Genomic DNA, 13,492 nt, shown 5'->3' on the forward strand with positions numbered 1-13,492 from the left:
CTAAAGAAACTAAAAATGGTTGATTTCTAGAGGGTTAAGTGGTTGTTGGCAGAAGATGAACCTGAAGCACAAGAATTGGCATACATGCACTGTTCCTCCTCACCTTGAGGACCCAGAAGAGGTTGGGCAAAGAAAACAAGGATTTACATAATTACAATCTGTCTTAAGCTACTCTGATCACCTGTTTAGAGCCTTACAATCCCTTCATTCAAAGACCTAAATAAAATAAATGTATCCATTACTTCATCTTTGTCTTTCTTTTTCTTGAAAAACTTTTTTGGGCTGAGTTTATCCCCATCTGTAATAATCTCATAGTCTACTGAGTATACGAATATATATATATATGAATGTATATTAGAGTGTGTATATATATATATATATATATATATTATATATATAACACTTATCAAGCCACACCGTACATATTTTATATGCTTATCTCTCCTACAGAGATAAATTTGTATTTATTTTTGTATCCCCAGGTCCTAGCACAGAATATGGAATATCAACATCACTTAATAAATACTTATATATTCATAAATGAATGAATGAATGAGTGAATGGAATATAACTGTTTTAGTCTAGAAAGAAGGTGGCAGAAGAATACTCCTCCACTCTCAAATGAAGTGAATTTTAATGTCAGACTGGCAGGAAAGAGTTGCCTGAATATCCTCCTTTGCTATCCACCTATATTAAAGTTAAAAAAAATAAGGAATATGCAGATAACACAGACCCAGGATTAACAGAGCTAAAATCTACTACATGCCCAACATATCTGTTGATTAAACAGCACAGTAGGTTTAAGGAAGAAATAACTGCTTTTAACAACTTGGGTTTTTTAATGACTAAATCATACCCTGTCATCCCTGTTGGTTTCCACCTAAACAACAGTGAAAATATCCAAACATGTTAAGGAGATCATAGCTCATTTTATAACATGCTGACACAAGCAAAATGTATATTTTCTCTTTTTTATTAAAAAAAAGTTTTGGAGAAGTTCATATAAAGGTGAAATTTAAAGTCTGTAGTGTAAGGAAAAAAATAAACGCGAATCCATGCTGAATTATATAAAAATAAGAAAAGAATAGTTTCATAGGCAAGAATTAGAAATTTCTCAGAAAGATTTCAAAGACTATGCTACTTGAAGAAAAATATTATTTAATCTCAGAAACAAGTCTGCTCAATAAGTTTAAATATTCTTACATATACTGGTATTCGGTTAACCTTTGGCAATTATCCTTTGCAAATTCATACTTTTAAAACTCAAATTTATTTAGTACAGAAGAAAGCAGTGATGAATTAAAATGCTTCTTACCTCATATACGTTGAATTGTGATTGCCCTCTAGACAGTTCCCTATAACTTGTTGTAAATTCTCCAATGAAATCATGACTAAAATTAAGAAAAATATAGTATTAGCTTTCATAAATTATACCTTAAAGCTTTTAGAAAGGTGAAGTTTAAAAATTCTTGATATTATGGACATAAGCTAATAACGTGAAAGATATTTTGAGAGACTGACACATAAGTTCACTGTACTTTAACCCAAAATTATGTTTTAATGTTCAAATAATATTCAGTTATTTCCATCAGTATTAATATTTGAAATCAGTATATTAGGCTTTATAACTCATATTTCCATAATATTACATCATTCTCTGTTATCCAAATAATTTATTAGGATGAAAACTGAAGACATCAAAAAATGTACTATTTTCCATGTTAATAATCAAATATATGAAAATCTTCAAACTTCTTCATGGCCAGGATATGACAGGAAAATATTTTTAAAAGGGTAACTAATGTTAACATAGATAATAGTCACCAAAGCTTATTTTCAATAAAAATAGTTAAAATGCCCACTGCTGCTAATACTAACATGGTCATTTTGGATTTCTTCACGTGGAAGTGGTCTTCACTGCCTCCTAAGAAGACAGATCTTTCTACAGATGGGTGTGATACTAGAGGTGTGGGGGGTAAGGATTAGTATGCATTTATTAATTTTCTCTATAAAATTCTTATCTATGTGACTACTGTAGGTGACTTATATAAACGCAAAAAAAAATGAAACAAAACATACTATACACTCAGAAGTTTACAAGGGCTCGGTATTCTACTACTTTGAGCTTATTTAATGACAAACACCAGGTTTAAAAATCACTGCTGAGAAATAAATGCATAATGCTAGTATTTGGAGCACTGGTGAAATATAATGCATCAGAGGAAAAAGGTATAGACTGAAGGAGCTAAAGTAGTATAATAAATGTAAGATCAGTCACAGGGGCTATATGCATCATAGAATTTAAGCTTGGCCCGTTTATTTTGCCATTGCAAGTTGTTCATTACCACAAAAATGTTCATTTCTCCACACTTCCATGCCACTTTAATGCTCAGTTGTGACTCACTAAAATATAAGACCCAATGACCAGTTACAGGTGACTAACAAGCTGACCAAAAACATGATTTATAAAGATGAGATTTGCCTGCCATTAATTTTAGTAGAGTTTTTACAATTTAAAAAACATTAAGGGGTGGGCCACGTGGTTCAGTGGCAGAGTTCTCGCCTGCCCACGTAAAAAAAAAAAAAAAAAATATTAAGATATAGCTCCTTTAGATATTCAGCCTCTCTATTCTAAAAGAACTTGTATACATATTATTTATACCAGTCACTGTTTTCTAAATTTAATTTTCAGAAGCAGATTTACACAGATAAAAATCGTACAAGAAAGGAAGAATGAAGATTGTGTTGTGTTTATAAAACTCCTAGAACTCACCTTTTCACGTTATATATGGAAAACTATAAAACAGTACTTCAGTGCTATATATTTCTTATGAAATTAGTATTATGGGTTTAATCAGGGAAAATGAAAAAGTTTTCTTTGATCTTCAGAAGGGCAAGCAGTTGTATCTTTCACCTCATTAAAGCCTTTCTGAGCTATGGAAATTCTGTTTAGAACCTAGCTCCGTCCACTGCTACCATGTTCAGGTACCTTAGTTAATGAGATAAAGGGTGCTTGGAAGACACTACACTGAAGTCCCTAAGTGTGGACAAACTCAGCCCAGAGCTCCCCACGCTACTGGGCACCCAGTAAAGCAGCAGCAAACAGGCCTGCATTACTCAAGCCCGTACAGTACTTTTCTGACTGGACTTATCTTACCCCCATTCGGGTTAATTGTTTAAATTTAAGGCTCAGCTCTTAATTGTTAACACCACTAAATTTCTGCTACTCGATGTTTATCAAAAACTTTGTAGTGAGAAACCATATGCAATTTGTCACGCTGGATCAAGCCAGTCCAACAGAGTGCCAAATTTGACTCCAAGTACAATGATTCCATTTACCAAGCTGCACCTGGGGATGCCCATGTTGAACCCAACTGAGGAACTTTCTAAGATGCAGTTTTTTCATCGTTTCTAAATGTGTCATCCTCTACCGAACTGAGTTATGAACAAAGGGGGATGGGAGCAGTGTGTGCAATTCTCTCTGGTCTCAGTTCTAGGAATCTGTTTCTCTTGCTGCTGACCTGTTTTCCTCAAAGGGCCCTGTTTATCACGACATGGAGGAGGTTTCCCTTCCGAGTTAGTTATTAGAGAGCTTTGAGCTGAATTTGTGGAATATCTCTAGCAAGTTATGTCTTCATGATGTGCTGTCCTCTGATTCCTCCCTAATGACTTCCCCCTGACATCAACTTCCTCATGCAGTTTACTTCTCCATGACTTATTACATGCATTTCTACAAGCTGCTGTGGAGCCTTTTCACAGTAAGAGAGGGCATAAAAAAAGAATGAATAAAATGCTTTTCTCAACTTTGAATCTTGTTCATGATGATTATCTTGAATACAACACTAAATTTGCATGTCACATAAATGCAATGTTATCCTTGGGTTGTAGTAGAGAAAGGGTATTAAATGAGTCACAAATTGTATTTTAGCCTCTAAGACATTTCTGTGAGGTAAAGAAAACACATCATTGTATCCCTTCAGCATCCAGGGAAATGGATGCTCCAGAGTGAGGATTTTCCAAAGGTTGTAAACACAAAACAGTAAGTAGAGAAAGTCATAAAATAGCCAGGTTTACATATAAGGTGTTTCATATCAAGAATATATATGAAAAATTGGGGTGGGTAAGGGGAGAGATGATGAGGTCAATTTTGTTATAGATTTGACTACACGGAAACTTTTCTAGATTCCTTTGTAAACTGACTTATTTAAAATACTGTGTATTATATCATAGGTAAGTGCTTCAAAGAGAATATTGAAGGTAGATTCTACGGATTCTCATAATTATTTTTCCCTATCATCAACTATTCCTAGATTTTAGTAAGATTAAAAGTGAGAATATTTAATTTGCTTTAATATTTTATATCCTCATAATACTGTAATACTGAAATAATTCCCACTACCTAAAGAAATATGATAGAAAGTACTTAGATAATAAATCACAACCAACAATTTCCTTATGATTCAGTAATACTCTCTGGCTGTTTCCTGTGAATTTAGTTAATTATTCTATGTTAGACATCCCAAACACCTGGACAGCATTTACAAAATAATAGCGTTTACTCTAGGACTGTTTATCTAGTTTGTATCTCTCTACTTCTCTAGGTGTTTTGTCAATATTTTTGATTAAGCCTGCTCTATGGTCTTCCTCTTTGCTCTCAGAGAAACCCAATATCTATCATCCCACTTTCTATATTGCATTATACCCATTTATATTTCTTCACTCTTAACCTGTATCATACTTGAAAGCAGGCAAAGTGATACATTTACATCAGCATTTTCAGGATCTTACCTAGTACCCGACACACAATGGATATCGCCGAATGAATACTACAAATGTACTCAGGTTAATACCACAGTCAGATTCTAATGTTACCTTGCCAGTAGTAGTAACAATTTTGCTTCACATCAATTCTATTTAGTCCAAAAAATGGCATATATGCTCTTCAGATTAATGAGTTATTCCCTAATTTCTTAAAACGTTCTCCAAGAGTAGACAGACAATTGTTATTTTTTCACAGATAGGCATCCACACAGTCAAACCAAAGGCATAGAAAAAAAATAAGGCAGAAAATCCTGCCTTTTGCGGGAGCTTCTGGATCATGCTTATTTGGCTGCCATTAAGCTAGTTTTGTATGTGTGTTCAAATGACAAATTAGTATTGATCCCAACACATCCCTCCCTCTATTACAATGTGACTTTGGATCCATGCCTTTACCTAAAAATTGGAGGCAATGTCAACTTTCTAGTTTGAAAGTAGAGCCACAGGATTCATTCTGTTCTTTCTGTGGAAGGTGTTCCCTTAAAAAAAAAAACTGCTACTAGAATACATTTTCCTAACTATTAAGAATATGTTTCCAGACACCTATATTTAGAATCAATAATGAATCTTCAATCAAAATAGCTTGTGAAGACGTAATAGGCTTATGAATCATGATATGTGCAGTTATACACTCACCATGACTTGTACTATTCTATGCAAGAATGCTGAATTCATTAGGCATGCTTCTGATCTGGAATACAGCACAGTATGAGAAATTTAAGGTGTGAATTGAAGGATAGTTCAAATACAAATTTGTGAATAAATTTTATATTAGAGCTAGTTTCTCTCATTGGGTTGTTGAACAAATTTCAGTTTTAGCACAAAAATTTGTATGATCTTCCCTGATGTAGTTAACAGCCTTAGAAATTATCTTTCCCATTTTTCACTTCAGTGTAGTGACATCCCAAGATCCCCCTCTACTGACTAACTCTTCTAGTCCTAGCGAGCATAGCAAGATTTCTGAAAATAGTGAAAATGGAGTGGTCATGAAAATGACAGACCTTTTAAAATTGAAATGTAGTTATGGTGACCCCAATTAAATGTATGGGCTGCACTTTTCTACTGCTTCCTTGTAGAAACAGTATTCCTATAAGAAGAGGAGCAGTGTTTTTCCAAGGGTGACTGGAAGCAAGCCACTAATCCCATGATTACTAATAAATGCACCAGAGGACTTACAATTTCCCATGACTGCCACAAAAAGCAGTCTTCCTAACTCCAGGTGACAATATGTCAGCTGTCCCTGATTCTGCTGATTCTCTTTGCTTTTCTTCTAGGCATAAGCCTTTGACTTTAACACAACTTTTCAGCATCAAGGAATTTTTTGTGTGATAACACCAGCCTTCATTGATTCTTAAATAGTTTTAGTAAAAATATTTCAGCAAAATCAAATTCACATGTTTCTTATCAAGTTTTGTAACTATCTCAAATCCTATGGTGTATCTAGTTTTGTCAAAAAATTAAAATCCAGAAATATGACATTTATATATTCCTAGATTATGAGCTAGTCTATGTCTAAAGCTGATACGTAATTAACCGTCCAAGTAAGCAGAAATTTTAAGAACAATGTGAGCAAAGTAATTTTTTCTTCATAAAGTCCTGCTTGATGCCTCCACTACCAGGATATTATTATATGTAAGATCTACATAAATGCAGAACTTATCATTTTTCTGCAGCCCTATTAAAATTTCAAATAATTCCAAGAGGCTAACACTTTTTTGCTAATTGTATATTACAATAATAATTATGGGCCACCAAGAGGGAAACAGACACCATATACATGGTAAATCCTACTGTTGTTGTTTGTGTGTGTGTGTATATGTGTGTGCATCATATCTACATAATTACACATTTTAATGTTAATATTTCATCTATTATGATTGTTGAATCCTTTTATTAATATTATTTTTACTTATTTATTGTATCCACATTAAGACTTGTAGAGGGTGGGCCACAGTGGCTCAGCAGGCAAGAACACTTGCCTGGAATGCCAGAGGACCCAGGTTTGATTCCCGGTGCCTGCCCATGTATTAAAAAAAAAAAAAGACTTGTAGAAATCACATTTGCTCAGCTAAAGACAATATTTCTAATGTGTTTTACACTGGTATAGCAAATGATATAGGCCACAATTAAGGAACTATTATGATTTATCACATTTAAGCCAAACTTTTATGTGCATGTAGCTACTCCAAATTTTTCTTAAAAGTCAAAGTATGGACATATTTTTAAAGTCTAAGTACAATGTAGAAGTATTTAAGATGCTTACATGTATATCTATTAAACATAATATCAAATTTAAACTTCACATGAAGTCTAATTTTTTTATATAATTCCCTTTATTTCTTTTTCCATTGCTTCCGGTAAGTTTAATGGAGCAAAATATTTTCAAACAAAAGCTCCCAATTTAGATTTAAAAAATGTGCCTGAACAAATAAAATTTTATTTTATTGAAGTCCACTATTCTTAGGATGAAATAACTATCTAGCAATAGCTTCACAAATGCAATTTAATCCATTAAAGTATCCAGGACCTTTGGATATTTATCTAGGATCTTATGAATTAGACTATTTTTTTTCTAGAATTTGAGAAAAAGTTCAACAAGATAATGTCTGAAGTTAAAATATTTTCCCATTTCATGAATCTTTAAATATTTGTCTTTCATGTCACATACTTTTTCTCTGTAATTTCAAAGGGATGGAATTCTAGTTTTTAGCTTGAACATGAACCTCTAAAAAGGAAAGTCTGTATTCAAATAGTATTCTGTTTCAAAAATCTAAGGTATCAGTCAATGAGTGGTAATTTTCAGACTAATGAGAATTAACAATAACAACAAAGTTAAACAGCAAAACAGAAGCAATATTAGTATAAAATTATGAAAATTCAATGTTGATGAAATGGCAGAAGTTTAAAAACTTTTAGGATACTAAATCTCTATCTTTGCACCTTTTTTTCTTTCTGTCATTAGTCTATGGTCAAACAAATGCAATTTCAGGTCATCACATCCATTCCCACATATTAATAATGAATATTTTAATTTAAAACAAAAAATATATAGTTCAGTCCTAAGGAGACAAATTCAATTAATAGCGTAAAAATTTTTCACTTTAGCTATATCAACTGCTTTTATAGACTACCCATTTTACATGATAAAATGTTTTTGGGATATGGCTGAATCTAGACCAGAGACTGTCTAACTTTTTTCACTCAAATTTGCCTAAGTTCATAGCTAAAATTCAGTATCATCAACTATCATGGATTTGATTTTATATTTCTAGTATTGTTTGTAACTCTGTAAGTTTATACTACTACTCTAGGTCATTAAGAAGTTATAATATTGCCTCAGTTTATCTTGTTTTTCACAGCTGATGAAGCCTGAAACCAAGAGATGCCATAACTTTTTGAACCAAGGTTCTATTTTTTTTTTAAATAAGAAAGCAGAAGGAAAAGAAATCTTGACAGGACTAACATATACTTTCTCTTTCACGCACATACACATGCACATAAACCTAAAACACACAGCTTCTAGCCCAAAATAGCAAAAGTTGTTAAGTTGCATACTACAAGTCCACTGCTACCTACAGTTAGGGTCTCTATAATGATGATGTACGCCGTCTACTCTGCATGTCGGGACACCACCTCCCACAGTTGTGCCAAAGACATCACATGTTATAGCTCCTCTCCAGCCTTGTTTGTGAAGCCGGCTACCAGTTTCCATGCTCTCTCTGGCCACCCATCTCCATCCTGTCCATTATCTTCCTGACAGACTGAAGGACTCCAAAAAAGGACAACAGGGGTCAACCGCAAAGATTAAAGTCACAAATAGGACGAGATTAAAGTTAACTTACTACTGAAATTCTTTCAAATGTATGGGGGACAATGCATTTTGGACAGCCACCTTTGATCAGTGTCAAGGTTTTAGATTTCAAAGATTTCACAAGCCCAAAAACATATGTCTACCCAGTACAGTTACATGAATTATCATTGTCATTTTTAACTGATATATGTATAGACAATTGGATTATTCAGGTTCCAAAAGCAGTTATCCAACTCCCACCAAAGTGCCTAGGATACTTCGCTCCAACCAAGTTTTTGCACAAACTTATTTTGTGCAAAACTTATTTTGTGCTGTATGGACAATACAATGATAGTCAAACTGTACCTTTTGAAATTAAAAAATGAACTTCCCACTTTGGTGAAACTTCAATCTAGAGCTGCCAGGTCACTATAATTCTTGACATGGATGCCACTTGGCAGCCCAGACCTTTCAGATTTGACAGAATTTTTAGTCACTTGGGTGGTTGAAGATTTACTTTCTATTAAACAAAAAAGTAATACTACTTACTATCACTCAAAGTTTATAAGGTTTTCTTTAAATTCTTATAATTATTCTTTCCACTCCTCAAAATGAAAATAAATATCTTAAACTGCATATGGAGAAACAATCCTTTCAGGTATTTTAGAAGGCTTTAATAATAAGTGTTTCTGAGGGGTGTTACATTTATGATAATGGCTTTAACAATACAAATAATATCCTCTAACTAATAAAAAAAATTGGAAACACTATAGTCCTCTTCATAAAATGGTTTTTTGTTAGAAGCTTGAATACTTATTTTTTTAACCAACTGAGGCTCCAGGAGACTAATTAGCAAAACTTCAGAATTACTAAGTTCCTAAAAAACAGAAATCTAAGACTCTAAACCTAAGAATAAATATAGTGGATGGATTAGTATTCAGGCTGTCCAGTCGGGATATTTGTTTCCAGAACTTCTTTTTTTTTTCCATGGGCAGGCACCGGGAATCGAACCGGGTCTCGGGCCTGGCAGGCGAGAACTCTGCCTGCTCGTCCATCTTCCTTTTTTGAAAATAAGCATAGCAATAATCTTGTTGTTAAAACATTATTGAACTCTATGAATTTTTAATGGAAATGATAAAAAACATCCAAGTATTCAAAAATAAAATAAGGTTTGCTTATCACATTTCCCTTTGGATAAGTCCTTAGGATTGTTAGTAAAATGATTTTCAATCCTCAAAATCATAAAATAAATTTTACATTCACTTTAAAAGCAAGTTGAACTAACTAGAGAGAACAATAAATTTGGAGGGGGGCAATTCTTTGAAGAAAGAACATGGTCATGAATGTAGTCATAATCTTAGTACATGTTAAGATTAATTTTAGAGGTTAAAATATAAATTTATAATACATGTGTCCCAGTGGGTTGATTCACTTAGACTGAGTTAATATATGCAGAATTAGCAAATGATCTAAGTAGATAAAGTAGATACAGATTTCCCATGTATTAAATATCTTATTCTATATCTTTAGGATAAATAATAGCAAGGAACAGATTAAATAGAAATGACTTTAAATAGGCATTGTGAGTAGTGTGTGAATATTTATATATATGGATGCTTTTCAATAGATCAAAATAAAAATTCCAATTATGGATTAGATTTAAAAACACAAACCATAGGGAAAAAAAGAGGTACATCAGAAGAATCTTCTCCTGCTTGGTAGGTTTGTTTCATTCTATGTATGTAAAACTCCACAAGCATGAGGCCAAAAATACAACATATATTTACAACTATATCCTAGAGTTATAACTGTAGAGTAATACAATTTAATAGCATATGTAATAGCATATTAATTTAACTTAATAAGCAATTTAATAGCATATTCTATGAATATTCATGTCCCTTATGTTAATAATTTATTATTTAGGTTTGTACCAATTTAGAATTTTAGATTTTGACTTCTGAAGAAAGAAGCTGTCTGACTAATTCTACAAAAAATACAATTAATACATGCCATTTGAGTTATACCAAACATATAATTAAGCTGAAAATTTCCAAAAAGATTTTGACGTCCTTAAAAAACATTAAATCATAAATGTCAATCACAAGAGAAATTGTATTACCAAAAAATAAAAAATCATGTTCTCTTAGTTACCTTATTTACTACTTAGAAAACTGAGTACTTCCTTTTGCTGAGCTTTACTAGAAATTAAATATATTTAATCTACAAATATATACAAATTAAAAAAATGCAAGAGAATGGCTTACTCTCATATATTCTTTGCTGATATTGAAATATCAGTGAAATGCAGATTTTATGTGGCATTAACTTAATATTAAAGTGCTGCTAATTTTTAGTAGCATAAATCTTAATGTTGTCTAGACTTGGTTTAAATCACATATGCAGAAATGATTCAAAATATTTTAAAATATCTTACACCAAAAAGGTTGTAGCTTTCATTTCTAATGAAGCAGAAAACTGAGGCAATTACTCAATTCAAATATAAAATTACCTAAATATTTCAAATAAAACTATTTGAAGGTTTTGTTTCTCATTTCTCTTTTCAATTTGCATGTATAAGAAATGTTAAAAATTATGTGTTCAAAACTATGTACTCAAGCAGGCTGAAACTAAGAATATCATAGTTCAATTTCAGAGCTTAAATTTCAAAAATTGAGCACAAATCCTCAACAGAGGAGAGAAACAGATCAAACTTTAGGGCATAAAATATCATTTAGGCATTCTTGTTATTACCCAGACCAGACAGGTGTCAGTCATCCAGTCAATCAGGCAATAAAATCAACTCAAATATATTTTAATATTTAGAAAAGCTATTTTTTTATTAGTAGTGATAAATTTCTATGTATCTTATTTTCTCCCAGATCAAGAATTATATAATTTCCTTTTTCAAACATGATTTCACTATAACTAAAAATAAATGACTGAAATATGCTTTTAATTCTCTCGGATTATATCTATTATCATTATCATCAAATTGCAAAGATTAAGAACTGTTTCAAAAGAAAGATTCTAGACTTCTTGATACCATGTTCCATTTTCCCTACACTAAAGCAAAGGATGATGGAAGATAAGGGCAGCGCTCAGAGAGACAGTTATGTATAGTGGAGTAAGCAGCAGTTTGGTTTAAAAGCCAGTGACTACTTAATAGTCATGTAAAATGAGTAAGTCATTTTCATATTCCGAGCCTTAATAAAAACAGTAATATTCCTTATTGGATTTTGAGAATTGAAAAGGAATGAGTAAAACTGCTTTCGGTATGAAATTAAATTTTAAAATGGTATGACAACTGGTCAAAAAATTGAATTAATAAAACACTCTATGGGCACAATCTATATAAAACGACCACCCCCATCAATATTTTTTTATTTCTCTTTCTCTCTCTGGCCACTTTTCAATGGGATATTAAAATTATTTCAGAGTAAAGGTATTTGGCAAATTCCTATCTGCAACGAACACCTCATTTGCTAAACTCTGATGACCATGTTCTAGCCAATACGTAGTTGCTGCTGTGCTTCGTTGTGTGTGTGTAACACTGATATGTGATAGAAAAACATCACACACCTACATAACACGTGTTAATAACACAAAATCTAACAGTTTGTTGGTGTTTCAGAATCACAGAAAAAAAGATGATGGGTGAGTAGCACATTCTAATATCCATCCTACTATATAAGGGATGTATAAGGAAAGCCTTCCTCACTCAACACCCTGAAATTTCATTTAACCCATGAGACCACTACACAGCCAGCTCTACAAAAGAGTTTCTCCCATCATTTTCATTAAGCAACTAGATATACTTCTATTGTTTTAAATAAACTTGTCAGTAGAAAATTCCCCAATTTATAGCTTTATTTTATACTCCAGCTTCTCTCTCTAGTCTCAAATTTCTTATAGTTTAATAAACATCTCCACCATGATATATAATTTTGAAAAGAGGATTTGAGGGTTGGGAAGGAGAAAAGGATTTATAGTCAGTGGCAAAGTCTTTAGCAATGCAATCATAGGGACGATAAATAGAACTGGGGTGAAACACAACCAGTCCTTGCAAACACCTGTATCTGCTAAGAAGAATAAGAGGAGTCTTGTATAAAAAGATAAAAGAGAATAGGTTGGTGTGATTTGTAATGTTTTGATTCCTCTGGCACGAGGTCATGGTGAGTTCTGGTGCTCTCCAGATTGAGACCATCCACAAAGTTTATATTTGGGAAAATGTAACTAAAGGAAAACCAAGAGAAAGCTAATGTCAGAAGTTTAAATTCACCCAGTCCAAACTCATGTCCATCCCCATACACTGACAGTTAACAAGAACTTGGTCTCCTATTTCCATTAATGATGCATATTTCCTTTGTCAATGACTCCTAGAATCTGAGAATCATGTTTTACTCCAGTCCTCAAATAAAACTATTCAGCAGCTATAAACCCAGATTCCACTTCTTTAATGCTGTCCTCATTATCCAGCCTCACTTAATGTAAAGGAAAGAAAAGCTCATGAGTGTGCAATCTGAAGTTTCCACATCCTAGCAACACCATGTAGATAAGCATGGGCAAGAAACTTAACCTCAAATTATTTAACGGCAAAATTAGGAAGATGATAATCATGAGCGCCTATAAGGACTCGTGAAAATCAAATGAAAAAGTGTGAAAAACCAGGAAATTCAAAATGTAATCTGGTTGTTCTTTGCGGCAATACTTACATTATTTTTATTGTCTTCACTACCAACCCCTAATAGAGGTCTTCATTACTATTCTAGTGGTCTCCTAACTTGTCTTTGCACTAGGTTTCTCTCCAATTCCAAATCATTCTACATATACTTTCCCCAACTCTGATCATGGCAAAATGTCCCTGACATTTTAGGGTTAAAA

At 32.8% G+C, this 13,492-nt stretch overlaps 1 protein-coding gene and 1 long non-coding RNA gene across 5 annotated transcripts in view; one reads left to right on the forward strand and one right to left on the reverse strand.

Annotated features, from left to right (window-relative positions):
* Window positions 1-13,492, reverse strand: part of CPNE8 (copine 8) — a 236,060-nt gene that overhangs the window by 60,759 nt on the left and 161,809 nt on the right. For all 4 annotated transcript variants that reach the window (XM_077170498.1, XM_077170500.1, XM_077170501.1 and 1 more), the window contains one exon: window positions 1,316-1,391. In XM_077170498.1, the coding sequence (XP_077026613.1) occupies window positions 1,316-1,391 (76 nt within the window). The remainder of the gene's footprint in view (window positions 1-1,315; window positions 1,392-13,492) is intronic.
* LOC143691676 (uncharacterized) overlaps window positions 1-13,492 on the forward strand; it is an 80,745-nt gene that overhangs the window by 45,081 nt on the left and 22,172 nt on the right. The window lies entirely within an intron of this gene.

This window comes from Tamandua tetradactyla, chromosome 7, assembly GCF_023851605.1.
Source record: "Tamandua tetradactyla isolate mTamTet1 chromosome 7, mTamTet1.pri, whole genome shotgun sequence".
Classification (NCBI taxonomy): domain Eukaryota; kingdom Metazoa; phylum Chordata; class Mammalia; order Pilosa; family Myrmecophagidae; genus Tamandua; species Tamandua tetradactyla.